The following is a 14482-nucleotide window of genomic DNA, read 5'->3' as shown; positions in this document are numbered from 1 at the left end:
TTCAAACAATACCTACCCCTACTAGCATTATGGGCATCAACAATCTGTATAGGCCTCGACCTCCCTGCAGGAAAGATGGGCAAGGCAGTTAAGGCTGAGACTTATTACAATAAGGATGAATGCATCAAAACACAGGATAGTTTTTCCGGTCTTCTCATAGTTTCTTACTCGAACCCTGAATTAGCCAAGAGCAAAATCTTGGTGATTGCAAACTGCAAACCGCTTGCTTCTAACAACCAGTGAGGTAAGAAGTATGAAAAGAGAAGATTTTTGCAATGAACAGCAATCCCTGTAAAGAAGCTGTGAGTGTCCAAGGCGGCGGACCTTTGCTTCTTTCAGCAGTGTACAAGTAAGGGGAAACAAGAAAGAGTAGAAAGATATCAGTCAAAGAAGATAGCTATCTGTTCTGAATACCAGTGACGATACTTCAGAGGCAAAGTACAAAGACAGCAAAGGCCAAGTTCATTTCCAAAACGAAATACACATGTAGGTCTTCTGTGAGTGATTTAAGATTACGGTATCTCATTTTGGGAATGTGACTCGTGCAATAGATGTTAGTACGATGAAGGAAGCTTGACTCGGCTTACAGTGGTTATCCCTTAGAGACCTCGACCTGTACATCTCTGCAACGGAATCAAGATACATGCTTCTGTAATAATGGGTCACACTTTTAGAAGAATTGTGACAAATGTGGATGGAATCTGATGGCAAAATGACCAATGATGACAGACATACCCAAAGATTGTAACTTATCAGGCAGGCAAAAGTTTTTATCACACAATCATTGATGGGCCAATGGTAGATACGACCATGTGTTTCCATCCAGTGATCTATGATGGAGATTCTCCATCATAGATCCATTCAAAGCTCTTGGTAGAATCGGTGATGCTTAATCCTCGTCATAGATCCATGGATGGAACTTTTGCTTGCGTCGACTTGAAGGCTGGTTTTAGATATCGTTTACTGAGAAATAGGGTTCAGAGTAAGACATACTGTAAGTGCACAGTTATCAGAGGAAATTTAATCATCACCACCAGAATCTGGTCATACATGCACTTGTAGTACAGAATAGGGTAAGGTCCACTGGCTCACTTAACTGAGCACCAACAGTACTTCATTTGAAAACGTCACTAACCATGCTCAGTCCTCATGTCGACTGTCTTGATGAATGGACGACGGTTCTGATCCCACCATTTTACGAACACGATCGCTCCGATCAGCGCGATGATACAGGCGCCCAAGATGGCTGCTATAACATACGGAATGATGTCATACTCGGTTGGAACGACTTGATACTGGAAAATGGCAAAGAAGGCAAAGATGATCACATTTTAAATATATTTTGGGGCTGATGATGTTTCTTCATTTTGAGCAGAAAAAAACAAGTGAAAAAAATATTAGCACTCGGAAATTTTTTCATCCCTCCGCATTGAATTTTTGATCAGTTCAAAATTCTGAAAATATTTCAAAGTCAAAACATATTTTTATTGCTTACGATGTTTCTTCATTTTGAGAAGAAAAAAAACAAGTGAAAAAAAAATTTGGATTTGAAATTTTGTTTCATCTGTAGCATGACAAATTTGCCGCATTCAATTTCTTAACAGAAATCATGGCAGCAATCGTCTTTTCACGTGTGGTCGGGTTAGAGGGGTGACTTAGGTCATTGGGACCGCCACGGGGTTCCACTGTCCTTCACTTACTATCTGTAAGAGGGCACTGTCAAAGTTGTTGCTGAAGTCGACTTTTATGGTCGACAGGTCCTTCACTGTTGGGGTTGTGACATTAACGTGAATCCTGAACTCGGAGGACTCCACGAATCGGACCTTGCCCTAAAACGACAGAAGAAATGAAGCATAAGTAAACATAAGTTTCAGCTTGTTTCTACACTGGGACTAGAAATCGAAGTATGCACAACTTTGGAAGGGTTAAGGAAATGCATTTCTCCTCCAACCCGACACCTGGAAACAACACTGCTCTCAGATTAAATGGAACCTTTCAATTCCATAACTAATCACCTGAAATAAATCACGCCTCAAAGTCGACTAATTTGCATTTTTTACGAAGTAATGCAGAATCCAACAACTAATGATGGTGATTCGGTGGTCTCATGACATGAAATTACAAACTCGTATTTTAGTCGAAGTCATGAATGACAAAATGGTGGTTTAATTGATGCCAGGTGACTAATAAGATTTGGACTCTCTAACGGTTGACAGAATAATGGCCGCCAATTAGAAGGAGGTTTGTTTTGGGTGTCATGACAAATTGTTCGATGACGGAAAATTCATTCATGATTCAGTAAAATGATCACATCAATTCAAACTTTACGATAGGTGAAAATAGGTTTGGATAAAAACGTAATTTGTCAATTTTCATCACAATTTAATAAAAAATCTTGACAGATCTCAAACGCCATATATTTGATTACATAACTGACATCACTATTTGACACTGTGCGAAAATTGGGTGTCAGACTACGAAAGGCGTCTCAGTGCAATTTAAATTGTGTAATTGTAATGCTGAAGTAATCTGCACTGAAGTTTTACAGCTCAACTTAATGTATAATGACATGTATGAAAATCTAATCTTCTCTGTGCACTATTCAGAGTAAAGGGATGCAGCCACAAAGGCTTCATGACATTCCTCGCCAATCTTGGCTCCTTGCCTGTCTGCCAACCCTGGTGCCAACCGTGCGCACAAGATGAGGTACTTTGAGACAAGACGGCCGGCTGCAGGAGTTTAATATCTCAATGATTTGATACTTGAAACTCCAACCCCAAGGAGTCCCTGGAGCCATTGAAAGCCTGCAGTTAAGCCATTTTGAAGGCGCTTCATTCCGTAAGCTAAGACCTCAAAGAAAACGAGTCTAATAACACTTGAGATGTCAAAATATATTTGAATTATCCCGTTTTATGCGTCAGTTTGATCTTGAAGGTCATGTTTTGTGCAGTCCTTGGTTTAACTACTTAAATACAGGTCCAATCATTGGGACCGATCGTCGAAACAAAGCAAATTAAAATCGCTACAGAAAATAACTTCAAAGGAAACATTGCGATTTAGAACCACATGAGCTGATTTAACGGCAATCAATCTGCCACAATTTTTTTCATAAAGTAGGCCTTGTATCAAAAATAATCTAACATGTCTAGTTCTCACTTTAATCTGGCATAGCAAATGATTAATATATTAATCTCTTACCACCAGCAAAGATTACACGAATCTAAGAGTCAATTGATCAGCTTTTCGTAAAGGATTTAGCAGTATGCCCTACTTACATGCTGTTACAAGTGGTCAAACTTAGATAGGTTTGGTGTTTGACTAATATCCATTTTCATCCACGTTTCTTTACATACATTGGTAAAAGGTTTCTTCGATACCACATCGAAGGATTCCTCCAGGGAACGCAGCGTTACATTGGGAATAACCCAAGGGAAAGTGCAGGAAGAAACCCACAAACTTGAAAGAGCTACCTACAGATGGAGGGGGGAATAATTAGTCCCCATGCTGTGAATACATGAAATAATTAGACGTTGCTTCAAAGGATATATGTATTCCTGCCACATCAAGGCGATGCACTCACGAATACATAACGAGTCTAGACATGTACGGTGACAAACCCTTTAATTCAATTAAAAAGATGCCCCAAAGACACGCTCTGAATTAGCGGTAAACATGCTGCTTCACTGACAAAGCTGAGTTCATATGGTCACTGAATCAACTCTCCTATAGGTGACGACACTATTATAGACTTTCAACGTCTTTTACATTTTAGGTCGTGTTTGAACCAACGAAAATATCTGTCATATTCCATATAAGAAGCAATCATACATGACATTTATAACCGTCTAACACGGCTCGGTTTGATTTTGAAGGGAAATAGAACTTACCATATGAAATAAAAGAGATGTTTATACAACAATAAACAATATTTTCTTTTGTTTAATACCGATTTGGTTTTTTCTGAGGAAAACAAACTTAAGAGTTTTTAGTCAACAAATACATCATCGAACTCGGGAGAAACACTACCTCAATAGTACATCACCTGATCTGTATGTTTGGCATCACTCAGCTGCGAGAGCCTGGCTTAAACGCTCACTCGAAAGACCTCCCCCAGCTTATTAAAATACTCGTGCTGAATTTAAATGAAGTTTTGCAGACGCTACCTGCTGAACCGTGACGCTCGGCTCTAAATCAAATCATATTTGTACCAGCAGTGTCGAATAATTTTATTCATTTTGGCTGAAATCAGCCCATTTGAGGATATTTTGGGAATCTACAGTTACTGTATGGCCGGCCGAGACATTCCATGTCGCATGTACCAGTTTTGACTGCACTAACTTGGACAAATCTTCATTCACTCCATTTACAGAAATCTAAGAGGAGCGTTTGAGATGATTCCACTGCCAAGCTCCTGAAATAACATCACACACTAAAAACATCAAACTACTCTATATCTTCTAAGACAGATCATCTCTTATGTTCATATGAGAAACTATCATAAAAGTGTTAGATTTTGTTGTCTGGCTAATTTTTTTAACAAATTTGTCTTTAGTTCACATTGCTATACTGATAACGCCTGTTCCGATTTATCGTAACAGCAATTTAAGAACCGCCCAAATCAGCGCAAAGAAATGGACGTGGAATTTGCTTGCAGCATGATTAATCGTGGCCCGTATATATAGGATTCTGAATCCGGTCTAGAATTAATCAGCTTGGTAGCTGGTTATCTGATTATAGTACAATGATAGAGACTCGTGCCAAAGGAGAGAGGAGATTGCCTATGCATGGGAGTAAGCAACATGGCTGACTACTTCAGTTCTATCGTCTGGGCACAAGTCTGATATTAGATAGGTTCAGATTTTGATCTGAAAGCAAGATCGAATTCATTTGATTTCTACGAATCAAGAAGACGATTCTGCGGTCAGAGATCATAAATGGCAGGTAATAGCAAACAGCATCAAGACACACCAAAGATGGGAACACAGAGGCCTGTGTCAACAGCCACAAACCCATCAATAATCTGAGAAATGAAAGATAAATACGATAATTTGTCTGATCACTACAAATCAGGATTGGGTTTGCCAATAACATTCGGGCAGCGGGGCTAATTGGCACCCGAATATCGTAAAGGGCCATTATTGCCCAATCAATAAATCGACAATATACTGCTTGAGAAAAAGATCAATGAGACCATCTTATCAGTATGATGATGGCAATAGATCATCACCTTCTACTGGGCCGAACTGCTACTGGAATTACAGAACCATCACTTGCCAGCAAATATTCTGTTGAGAATCCATTTGGATGCAAAGGAACCACTGTTGATGTTCATGCCAAGGAGTCCACTCTACTCTTAACCAAAATGAATCACATCTGACCCTGCTCTTCTCTTGACTCTCTTGCTTCCAAAGCTATTTGGCCGTTGATGCCATAGCTTGCCAATCTGTGATAATTATGGCTGCAATGTGTGATAAAAGATTGCTCATCTGCAGGTAAACTGACAATCGCTGCGTTTAATACTGATCACAGGTCAGTGACAACTGATTCTTGTTGCAGACACCAGTAATGACCCACAAACGTGAGTTTTGTCGCATGTGACAACGTACACATAACGCTACAATAAAATATTTTGTTTGCGGGCTGCTAAAGATAACATTGGAAATGATAGGTCAACAAGGCCAGGGATATGAATCTTTGTGGAGACCGAGAAACAATTTCACGCTTGGGCAAGTCATCTTAACAAAATTTGAAAAATTTGAACTTTACTGTTGATAGATTTGCGAAGGTTTCTATATAACCTTGCATACTGATTTTAAATCTGTTGCTTTCTAAAAAAGTTAGAGCGAGGTAAGGTTGAGAAGGGGATGAAGTTTTTCAAATTGTGTTTTGAAATCTTGTAGCGCTTTGCTATCGACTGAAATTTGGAGGATAACTGTTAAATTAGGGAAATTACTGTAAAATTGCTTTATGAATACAATTCTGAGATGGAACTCCAAATTGAAGCCCACGAATGCTTCAAATCCTATTTGAGCAACTCGGCGTGAAATATCAGCTTCAACACAACAAACCATAAATACGTTTTTTTCCTCTCAAGATATCGCTATCAACGGGGAATTGACACCACATTTCATCAAATCGTGCAAACAGGGCATTATGAGTACAATTGATTTCCAGTTAATAATCACATGTAAAGAACTCAAGAATTTTTCATTTCATTTCTTTTTGATTAGTTTTGTGTCGTGAAGGTCGACTGAATGCAATTCAAGGTCATGATGCTGAAGTTGATTAACTCAGCCAGGAAATTTTTTTATAAATTGGATCTAATGGATTGTTGAGACAAGTTATTGGGCTTGTGGATTTTATTTTGAGAGACATCGAGATAACGGTGTGACACGCTGAACTAGTCCATACAGTACTGCTCCGGTCAGTTAGTGCAGGAGCCAAAATCCGGACTACACCAACATAAGCAGAAACGTTACCACAAAGCGTTTCGCCAGTCTTGAAACAGCGGGTCAATACTTGAGATTCATGCCACGGATTTTAGTTCAGAATAGTTGTCACAGAAGGGTTAGGGTTAATCGTGATGGGAGAGATAAAACTCTGAGAGCTTGTCAGGCATGTCAGGAGAAGGAGCAACGTTCTTCACCAGGTTGACTGGAAGGGAGATGACTGTCTGACATGTCTGATTAAAGGACCAGGGCTATGTTTGTAATTCACCTCATGTCGGTCACGTTTGTGTCACTGCAGAGTTGCTGCCAGTTGGTTAGGACCATGTCATCTCAATGATACCCATTAAGAAGTAAAGAACATACGGTCTACAGCTTCACAAAGAAAGTTAAAGTTAGAACACTTTAATCCAGTCAATTCTGAAACATCATGAAACTCAGACGAGCTGCTGAACCAGTGCTACAACCTGGTAAAGACAAGGTCGATAGAGAGACAAGCCCATGGTCTTTCACTGACAGTGGGATTTGAACCAAGGACCTTCATACCCCTAGCTGAGCGTCTAAGCCAGTAGACCACTGCAGATCCCAAATAGCCGAGATTCGATAGATAAACTTCATCAGGTCTGCCTATTGACTCCTGGCTGAAGTCTTCTTTTCAGTAACCTGGATATGGAACAAATGAAATTACAAAGTGAATCGAAACGCATATGACAAATGACATCAACCTCAGACAATCCACTTTCAACCAAAGTTGCGAAGTTTTTCAGACATGCTATCAGCTTTATTGTGTTGGGTTGAATGTCTTGAAGAATTGACATTTCATCAAGTTGGCCTGCCGACTCCTGGCCTGCAATCACTCCAGCCTTTCTCCTAAATATTGGTTATGACACGTAAACGCGAATCGTATATCTCAAGATCATATATCAGGTTTGCGTACGGTTAACCACGAAAATGTCAAAAGGTTATCATCAGTTTGGTAATCGGGCGTGAAAATCCTATTGAAACAGCATCACACATAAATTATCTTGTCATTCAGTTTATGGGTCTTATCGATGGGACGTCAGTGATCTTGTCAGGGTGTTGGATGTTCATGAGATATATACGTAGTGAGTATCGATTATGAAATTTTCCGCCACAGAGAAATATTGGGGGTAGAAGGAAATCTATGTTGTTGGAACTGCAGTTGTGAATCTTGACTGGCGAATGTCTGTGATTAAAGAAAACAGCGTAAGTGCGTCCGTCTGACATCTTTGAGATCATAGGTTCCTTCTTCATGTTGTATGGGCAGGGACAAACATGAGGTGTGGCTTGTGTACTGGTTAAGGTGTAAAAAGCCAAGCTCATGGGTTCAAATCCCAGTCATGTCGCCGTTTGTCCTGCCACGTCAAACTCAATTGATCGCTTTGGAACTTTCGACATCGTAAGTAGGTTGTACAAGAACCGACTTGAATGACTTGATACATCTCCAAGAGGACAATGGACTTCAGGGAAAGGGAAATAACCTTGAAGATGGGTATGGGATTAAGGTTGGTGTGCAACCTTTCTGTCATTACACAATAAACACCTACCCCAACTTTGAAACACCAACATGACTAATAACAGTAAACAGACAGACGAAATTTCAAGAAATGATAAACTGCGCTTAAAAATCTTGTATAACAATCTCAACTGAAATCCATCAAAAATTATCGAATCACCAGACATGTCTAAAGTTAATCCGAACGTCACGAATACTTGTTCTTGAATAGTGACACAATCTTCACAAACTTACATGAAACACTTTAAGATCTGACATGGGACTTTCAAATCCAATTACAACGCAAATGATTTATTGCAAAAGAAACCAAGATTTGCAAATTCTTAAATGCTGTGAGCTCAAAATCTCATTCTGCCACTCTAAGCTAATTTGCATTATTATTGTTCGGCAATGGGTTTAGGAAATTTTAGTAGTCACTGGTGATTATGTTTTATACGATTTATGCTTTACAGGATTTATGCTGCTATCAGTCTTGAGACAAAAAAGTGCCTCTTTCAACTCCTAAAGTTTAAAGATGACGCTATACCATGTACGGCATAGGCACCTCCGAAGGGTATTTTCGGGGACATCAAGATAGGTCAAAAATCTATATCAGTCTTAGGCTGGACAAACTTGTTTTAGCAGGATTAGAGAGTAGCAGTGAGTCAAGAATTCAGCGACCTCTGATCTGTATTCTTTATTTTGCATATAGAATTAAGCGTCTCGCAAATGAGCCTTTTGAATCATTGCCAACTGCGATTTTAATAGCCGCTATGTGCACAAAAATATCTCTTGTCTGTGGTAAAATCGAATGTGCTCCATCACTCAGTGAATTCAGTGTAGCACATTATAGACAGATGGCAGCCCAGGGACGAAAGCGGCCCAACCACCTCGGAACACATGTGACAGTATTAAAGCTTTGTTTTCAAGTTGTTTTCTAGGAAATATCAGGCAGCCTTCCAATTGATTAGTTAAGACAATCGTGTTAATTTGGCAAACGGTCAGGTGAATTTAGAACCGGACACAAAATAGTGATATCCCTGAAACCGTTACCAGCCATTATCATAATTTCACAATGCATTTGCACACTATTCGACAAACAGTCATGACAAATCGTATTTTGAGATCGATCTCGGCAATGCAAGGCGACTTCAATTTGTTTACCCTTTCTGAAACGTATTCCGCCAGTGCCACCATGCAGTGCCCAAGAGGATTACAAGACTACTCTTCGCCACAAAACGTGGTTGTAAAAAGTATGTTATCTATTTGAATATCACTTCTGATGCACACAAAATTCCTCAATATTTGTTTTACTATAAAAGCGTGTTTTAGGAGATGCAAAATTGACGTTATGGCGGAGCCGTGTAAAAACAAGCTTTATTGATTTAGGATGGCGCTCGGTCCGTGCGTTATGCAAATGGCTTATAATGTAATCTGCGTCATTTAACGCTGCATGTTGAGAATAGGAATATTAGGAATTCTGATATTTGGTTGATTTAATGGTGTGATATGGCCATTTTGAGACTTAACGTTGGGTTATTGCGTATTTAAGGCTATTTAAGGTTCTTGTCCTGACTGGACTAAGCTGTACTGAAGTTACTGGGTCGCGAGAAAAAAAAGTATTCATAAATAAACACACAACTGTATGATATGAATCATCAACTATTATACTCATTGATACAACGTTATTCAAATCATGATAATGCCTTTGTCTTTTTTACATCTGTTACCAATAGCATATTTACTGTAAACCCTCAATATATTCTAATGCGTTTTATTTTTGTGGATTTTTCAAATATATGTAATTGCAATTCAGCAAAGTACGAATTGGGAAAAGAAAATTTCAGTGTAAAAACCAAAAAAATTCATAATCTGCAAAATTAAGACATTTAAAAAAAGGAAAGTTTCGAAATATTTTTGTGTGGCGCAAAAACAAATAGGCACGAAAATTAGCGGCTTACAATGATCTCTGCTTTTTAACATCTGTTACGGGCGCTTATTTAGTCCTCGCCCAGGAATCCAGGGGCCAATGTCTGGCCGGGGACATATGGCGGATCATGGTCTTGTCAATTTCAACCTAAGTTGATAAACATTGCCCGTGCATTTCAAACTAGAAACTTTAAACTGAGACATTCACGGTTCATGTCAATTTTAGTTTAATTGTTTTGAAATTTATGTCAACTTTGTGACATGGTGGACCATCTGTGTGTTTGAATAGAAAGTGTACAAATGATTTGATCAATTCAACATGACACTGAAGCCAAGTCAACAATATATATTTTAAATATCATTCGCGTATTCATGAGATTCAAATAAGATGTTTTATGAATGCATTTGCATAAAAAGACACTTGTTACTCACAAATAACGCACGTTTTAACATGTGTAAAACAAAGTAATAAATCTCCAAAGGGTTGTTTTCCCCCCCCCCCCCCCCCATCGTATCTCCAGCAACGCTCACGGTATGACAACTCCCTTTATAAGAAGGAGAGGTCAGGACAACATACCCACGATTCAATTTCATAGTGAATGTTATGAAAGGGTTAATATCAATATGGTTAACCTTTGAGAATTGATGATTGGCCTATCTCAAAAGGCCCTCAGACAAATCCTCCCACGTAATTTTGGCATATGACTCGTGCTATATGAAAGTAGAGGACCCAGTACTGAAAACAGCGATTATTCCATAAAACTTCACAAACAGAGAAACCACCCATGCTGATCTGAGGTAAAAGTGCCATAATAAGTGGAAAATTTGTTTGGGAACAAATCTAATTGGAATCTTAAGCAGCTAAAGATAGTTTTGCATTCACGTGTCTACTGTTGATGGTTTTCTTTCATCTTTGAGACTTCGAACCCATAATTGACGATATTTGACATTCATATCAATACTTCGTTGACAGAATATAGTCAAGACCTATTCTAATGATGTCTTTGTCGTCACCTAAAAGCAAATGAGATCAAAAGTAATACAGACCCACCTACCCATGAATCAAATCGTAAAGCATATATTGACTAAACTGAATAATTTTCCAAACCACTCATTACAGAACTTTCCCTGAGACCAGCTTTTGCTTTCAAAAGCCTTGGTGTCAAATCATGGTATGGTTCAGTGAAGTTGTGACATTCCCGCTCATTGTCAATCGAATCATATTCAAAGTGATATAGGACCCGCAGTTCTTTTCTTGATTTTCAGCAATTATCCTTTGCATGTCAAGGATTTCCATAGGGAATTCTGAAATTATATGGGTTAGTTGATAGAGAAGACACCATCCCACTTTCTCCTCATCATAAAGCTGATCATTTATGCTGCAGGATTTTTACCAAAATGTTTCGTCTGAATCTTGCCTAAACCACTTCATCTCCTGGAAAATAGCTAACAGCGAAGTCCTATCGCATCAGAAAAAAAAGTCAAAATTTTGAAAAAAATTTCGAAGTAAAAAACCAGTGAAAAAAAACTTGGACTTAGAATTTTTTTCATCTTTCGTCAGTTCAAAATTCTGAAAAATTTTTCAAATTTTGTGAGCAACAAACTGACCATCCTTCGCGAACTATCCCACAGTTGTACCCTATCCCGCCCACCCCTAAAGGCATATGCATCTTTGATTTCCTTCCCGCCAGGTCCATGTTCAATCTTAGCCCGCATCCTCTTCCAGCTGAAGCCATCTGCTAGCTGTCATAAAGCAGGTGCTAAGATAATTTGACTGATGAAATGAGGACATGCAAGCATGTATTCTCGTATCAACAAACTGATGAGATGTGAAAAATCTACCAAAGCATTGTCTGAAATTTCCACATCAGACCTTGAGAGTATCAATACCCGTTCAGCTTTAACCTTCACCTTTGAGATCTTCTTCAAATTAGAAAACATGTACCAATTGCCACAGATAATATTAATGAACCGGATTAAAATATTCGGAAATGAAAAACATGTTCTGTCGCGATTAACGGTCTACCAGCGCAAAATGAACAAGTCCAAATTGGGCACATTTCTATTAAATTCACGTTAGCATTCCGTGATTCATTGGCACGTTCATTTTGTGTACCTCGTTTCCAAATTGTTATGGTAATTTTTTGATCGATGATAAAAGTACGGTTTAATTTATTGGGTTTTATGACAGGGGGGAATCTGGGAGGCATGTTTGGAATTTCAACTAACATAAAGGATTTTGAAAGAAATGACATCTATTTCGCGTTTCGCCTGGGTTGGAGGGATACGTAACTTGGTCACAGTCAAATATGGCGAACAACACTAAAAGCGTTAATCGTCTTTTCAACTGCGATATTCAAATACGACTCATTTTTTGTCACCAGAACATTAGTGCTGATATTGGGAAAACCACGTCTCGGTTTAATTAAAATAATCTTCCCATCTCCCGCGTGACGTGAACAATTCCCGCGGGAAGAGACCGCACATTCTCCCGTCATTCAACACAACACTTACACAATCTACAAATGATTTTTTAAACTGAAAAATCTGCAATTCAAATTCATCTTATCAGTCGAGCAATTTACGTGAACGACGGTTCCAAACATGAACATTGCTAGTTGAAAACGCGGCCAACAATTTGCATGCGTAATTTGTACAAATTATCTCTAGATACATAAACTTCCGAGGAATTTTGATCGGATTGAAATGAATGATGTCAGATTAAATTAAAATTCTTCCCCCCTTTGTTGCCGGGTGATGATGGTTTCAATTCACTGCAGGTATTAGCGGAGACATTAGCATGCATCTTCGATGAGGCTAACCCTCACATGACCGAAGAAGACCTCTGGGGGATGAGCGTGACCTTGGCATGGTTCATGTAAGAAGAATCTATTTTTTTTATAAATTGATTAATCAAGACGGTAGAATAAAGCAAAGAGAAGAGGAAATCAAGCATATTCTAGTGTCTTCACAGATCCAAGAGAAGCTTTGTTGATTTGAATAAGTTTGAAAGGGGACTACAGACAGGAGCATTGCAAGGGGGTCAAATTGGTAGTGTTCAGCTGACTAGTCTGCTCAGATAGCAGCCTGGGTTTTGTTTGATTATATTCCTCATCCAAGCAGGAATACTTTAGATGCACTTTAGGATCAGAAAGACCCCTATGAGCGACTTTAAGTAACGTTATTTGACCTACCTGGCTCCTGCCTATAGCCTCTCTTTAACAACTCTTTGGCTGAATTTTAAACAACATCAGGATGTGTCGCACCATCTTTTCTGGTCCATTATCACCTAGCATCACAATCTTTAATAGCAATTACCATGCCTGAGAAGATAACTGATGTGGCTCAGCGATGAATTGAAGGTGCTAATCTCGGAAATATTCACTCGACAAAAGAAATGTCGCTGACATTCCGACTTCTCCGCCTTCTGCCGGAAAATGAGTTATCAGTTTATTGGCAGTGACAACTTGAAGGTCGAAGCGGAATCTGCGAACAATAGTAGGAGGAATTCCACCAATGATAGTTAAATATTGAAGAGAAAGTTACAGAGAGGAGGAATGGAAATGGTATGTGTAAGTGCACGTCTCAATAAATGGCTATTGGGGAGAAAGTCGACGTCGTTTTTTCTCAACAGAATGAGCACTATTCTGTTGCCGTAGCTTACGAAAAGTTCTGGTATTTTTCTTTTGCGAATGACCTCGATTTGTGACTATAAGAACATGAAGAAACAAAAATATTTTTTTGATTGGGAACCAAAAGAAAGTTCGGACAACTTGGTATCACCAACCCACTGTCAATCCGACTTGAACGACAGAATGGCATCCAATGACCATGGCTTGAATTGAATAGTTAGAATCGGCTTTAGATCGATGAAACTAGAGTATACATGTTTACAGTATGTTTAAAGCTAACATGCATGCATGAAAAACCCCAACGGCCAAGTTAGAAAACTCTTACGCCCATACGCCATGTTTTGAACGACCGGTCAGCCATGTTTCAAACGCCCTCAGATATACTACCAACAGGCCGCAGTGGCGCTACCGTATTCACCAACAGGGCGCTGGCTGCTGTGCACAGACATGAGCATAAGTGGCCATTGCGACCACGCACGACCATCGTTTGAAATCGAATGCCACCTCATCAGACAGTTCCTCAATACACGCATGGTTTTGATACAAGCAAAGCGGGAAATTGTTTTGCATCTTTAAAACTAAAAAAATAGCTGTGTGCTCCTATAATCATCACAGGGTGTCATGTTCATCTCCTGATTATATATCTTATGAATTCACTTTGCCAATATTGTAAAAGGACACATTTTAAAAGCCACTTTGAAACCAAAAATGGTACAGATGGCACAAAAGACGCCATTCTGTCAAACTTGTATACATGTACATGAAAAGTATATTCATTTCCAACAACATCTTCATGGTATTGTGGGTAAGACGGCAAAGATCAAGTGGCGAAGGTCTTGAGTTCGAACCCGCTCAGGGAATATTTTTTCATTTTTTCTTTACACGCGAGCGTCTCTGTGACCTGTGTCGTCTGTGCAGTCAAGGAGTGTCTATCAAGTTTCAAGTACAGTTGATCGTAT

General features: G+C 39.1%; 1 protein-coding gene across 14 annotated transcripts in view; it reads right to left on the bottom strand.

Moving 5' to 3' along the window:
* The window catches only part of LOC135494709 (uncharacterized), a 103713-nt gene that overhangs the window by 45025 nt on the left and 44206 nt on the right, over positions 1-14482 (bottom strand). For 10 of the 14 annotated variants that reach the window (XM_064782933.1, XM_064782938.1, XM_064782941.1 and 7 more), the window contains exons 3-6: positions 1701-1829; positions 1136-1295; positions 588-623; positions 17-64 (exon numbers count right to left, since the gene is read on the bottom strand). In XM_064782933.1, coding sequence (XP_064639003.1) covers positions 17-64; positions 588-623; positions 1136-1295; positions 1701-1829 — 373 coding nt within the window. The remainder of the gene's footprint in view (positions 1-16; positions 65-587; positions 624-1135; positions 1296-1700; positions 1830-14482) is intronic. The other 4 variants (XM_064782940.1, XM_064782946.1, XM_064782947.1 and 1 more) reach the window with 2 other exon arrangements.

The sequence above is a fragment of the Lineus longissimus genome, chromosome 10 (assembly GCF_910592395.1).
Source record: "Lineus longissimus chromosome 10, tnLinLong1.2, whole genome shotgun sequence".
Taxonomy (NCBI): domain Eukaryota; kingdom Metazoa; phylum Nemertea; class Pilidiophora; order Heteronemertea; family Lineidae; genus Lineus; species Lineus longissimus.
This window is presented reverse-complemented; position numbering and strand designations above follow the sequence as displayed.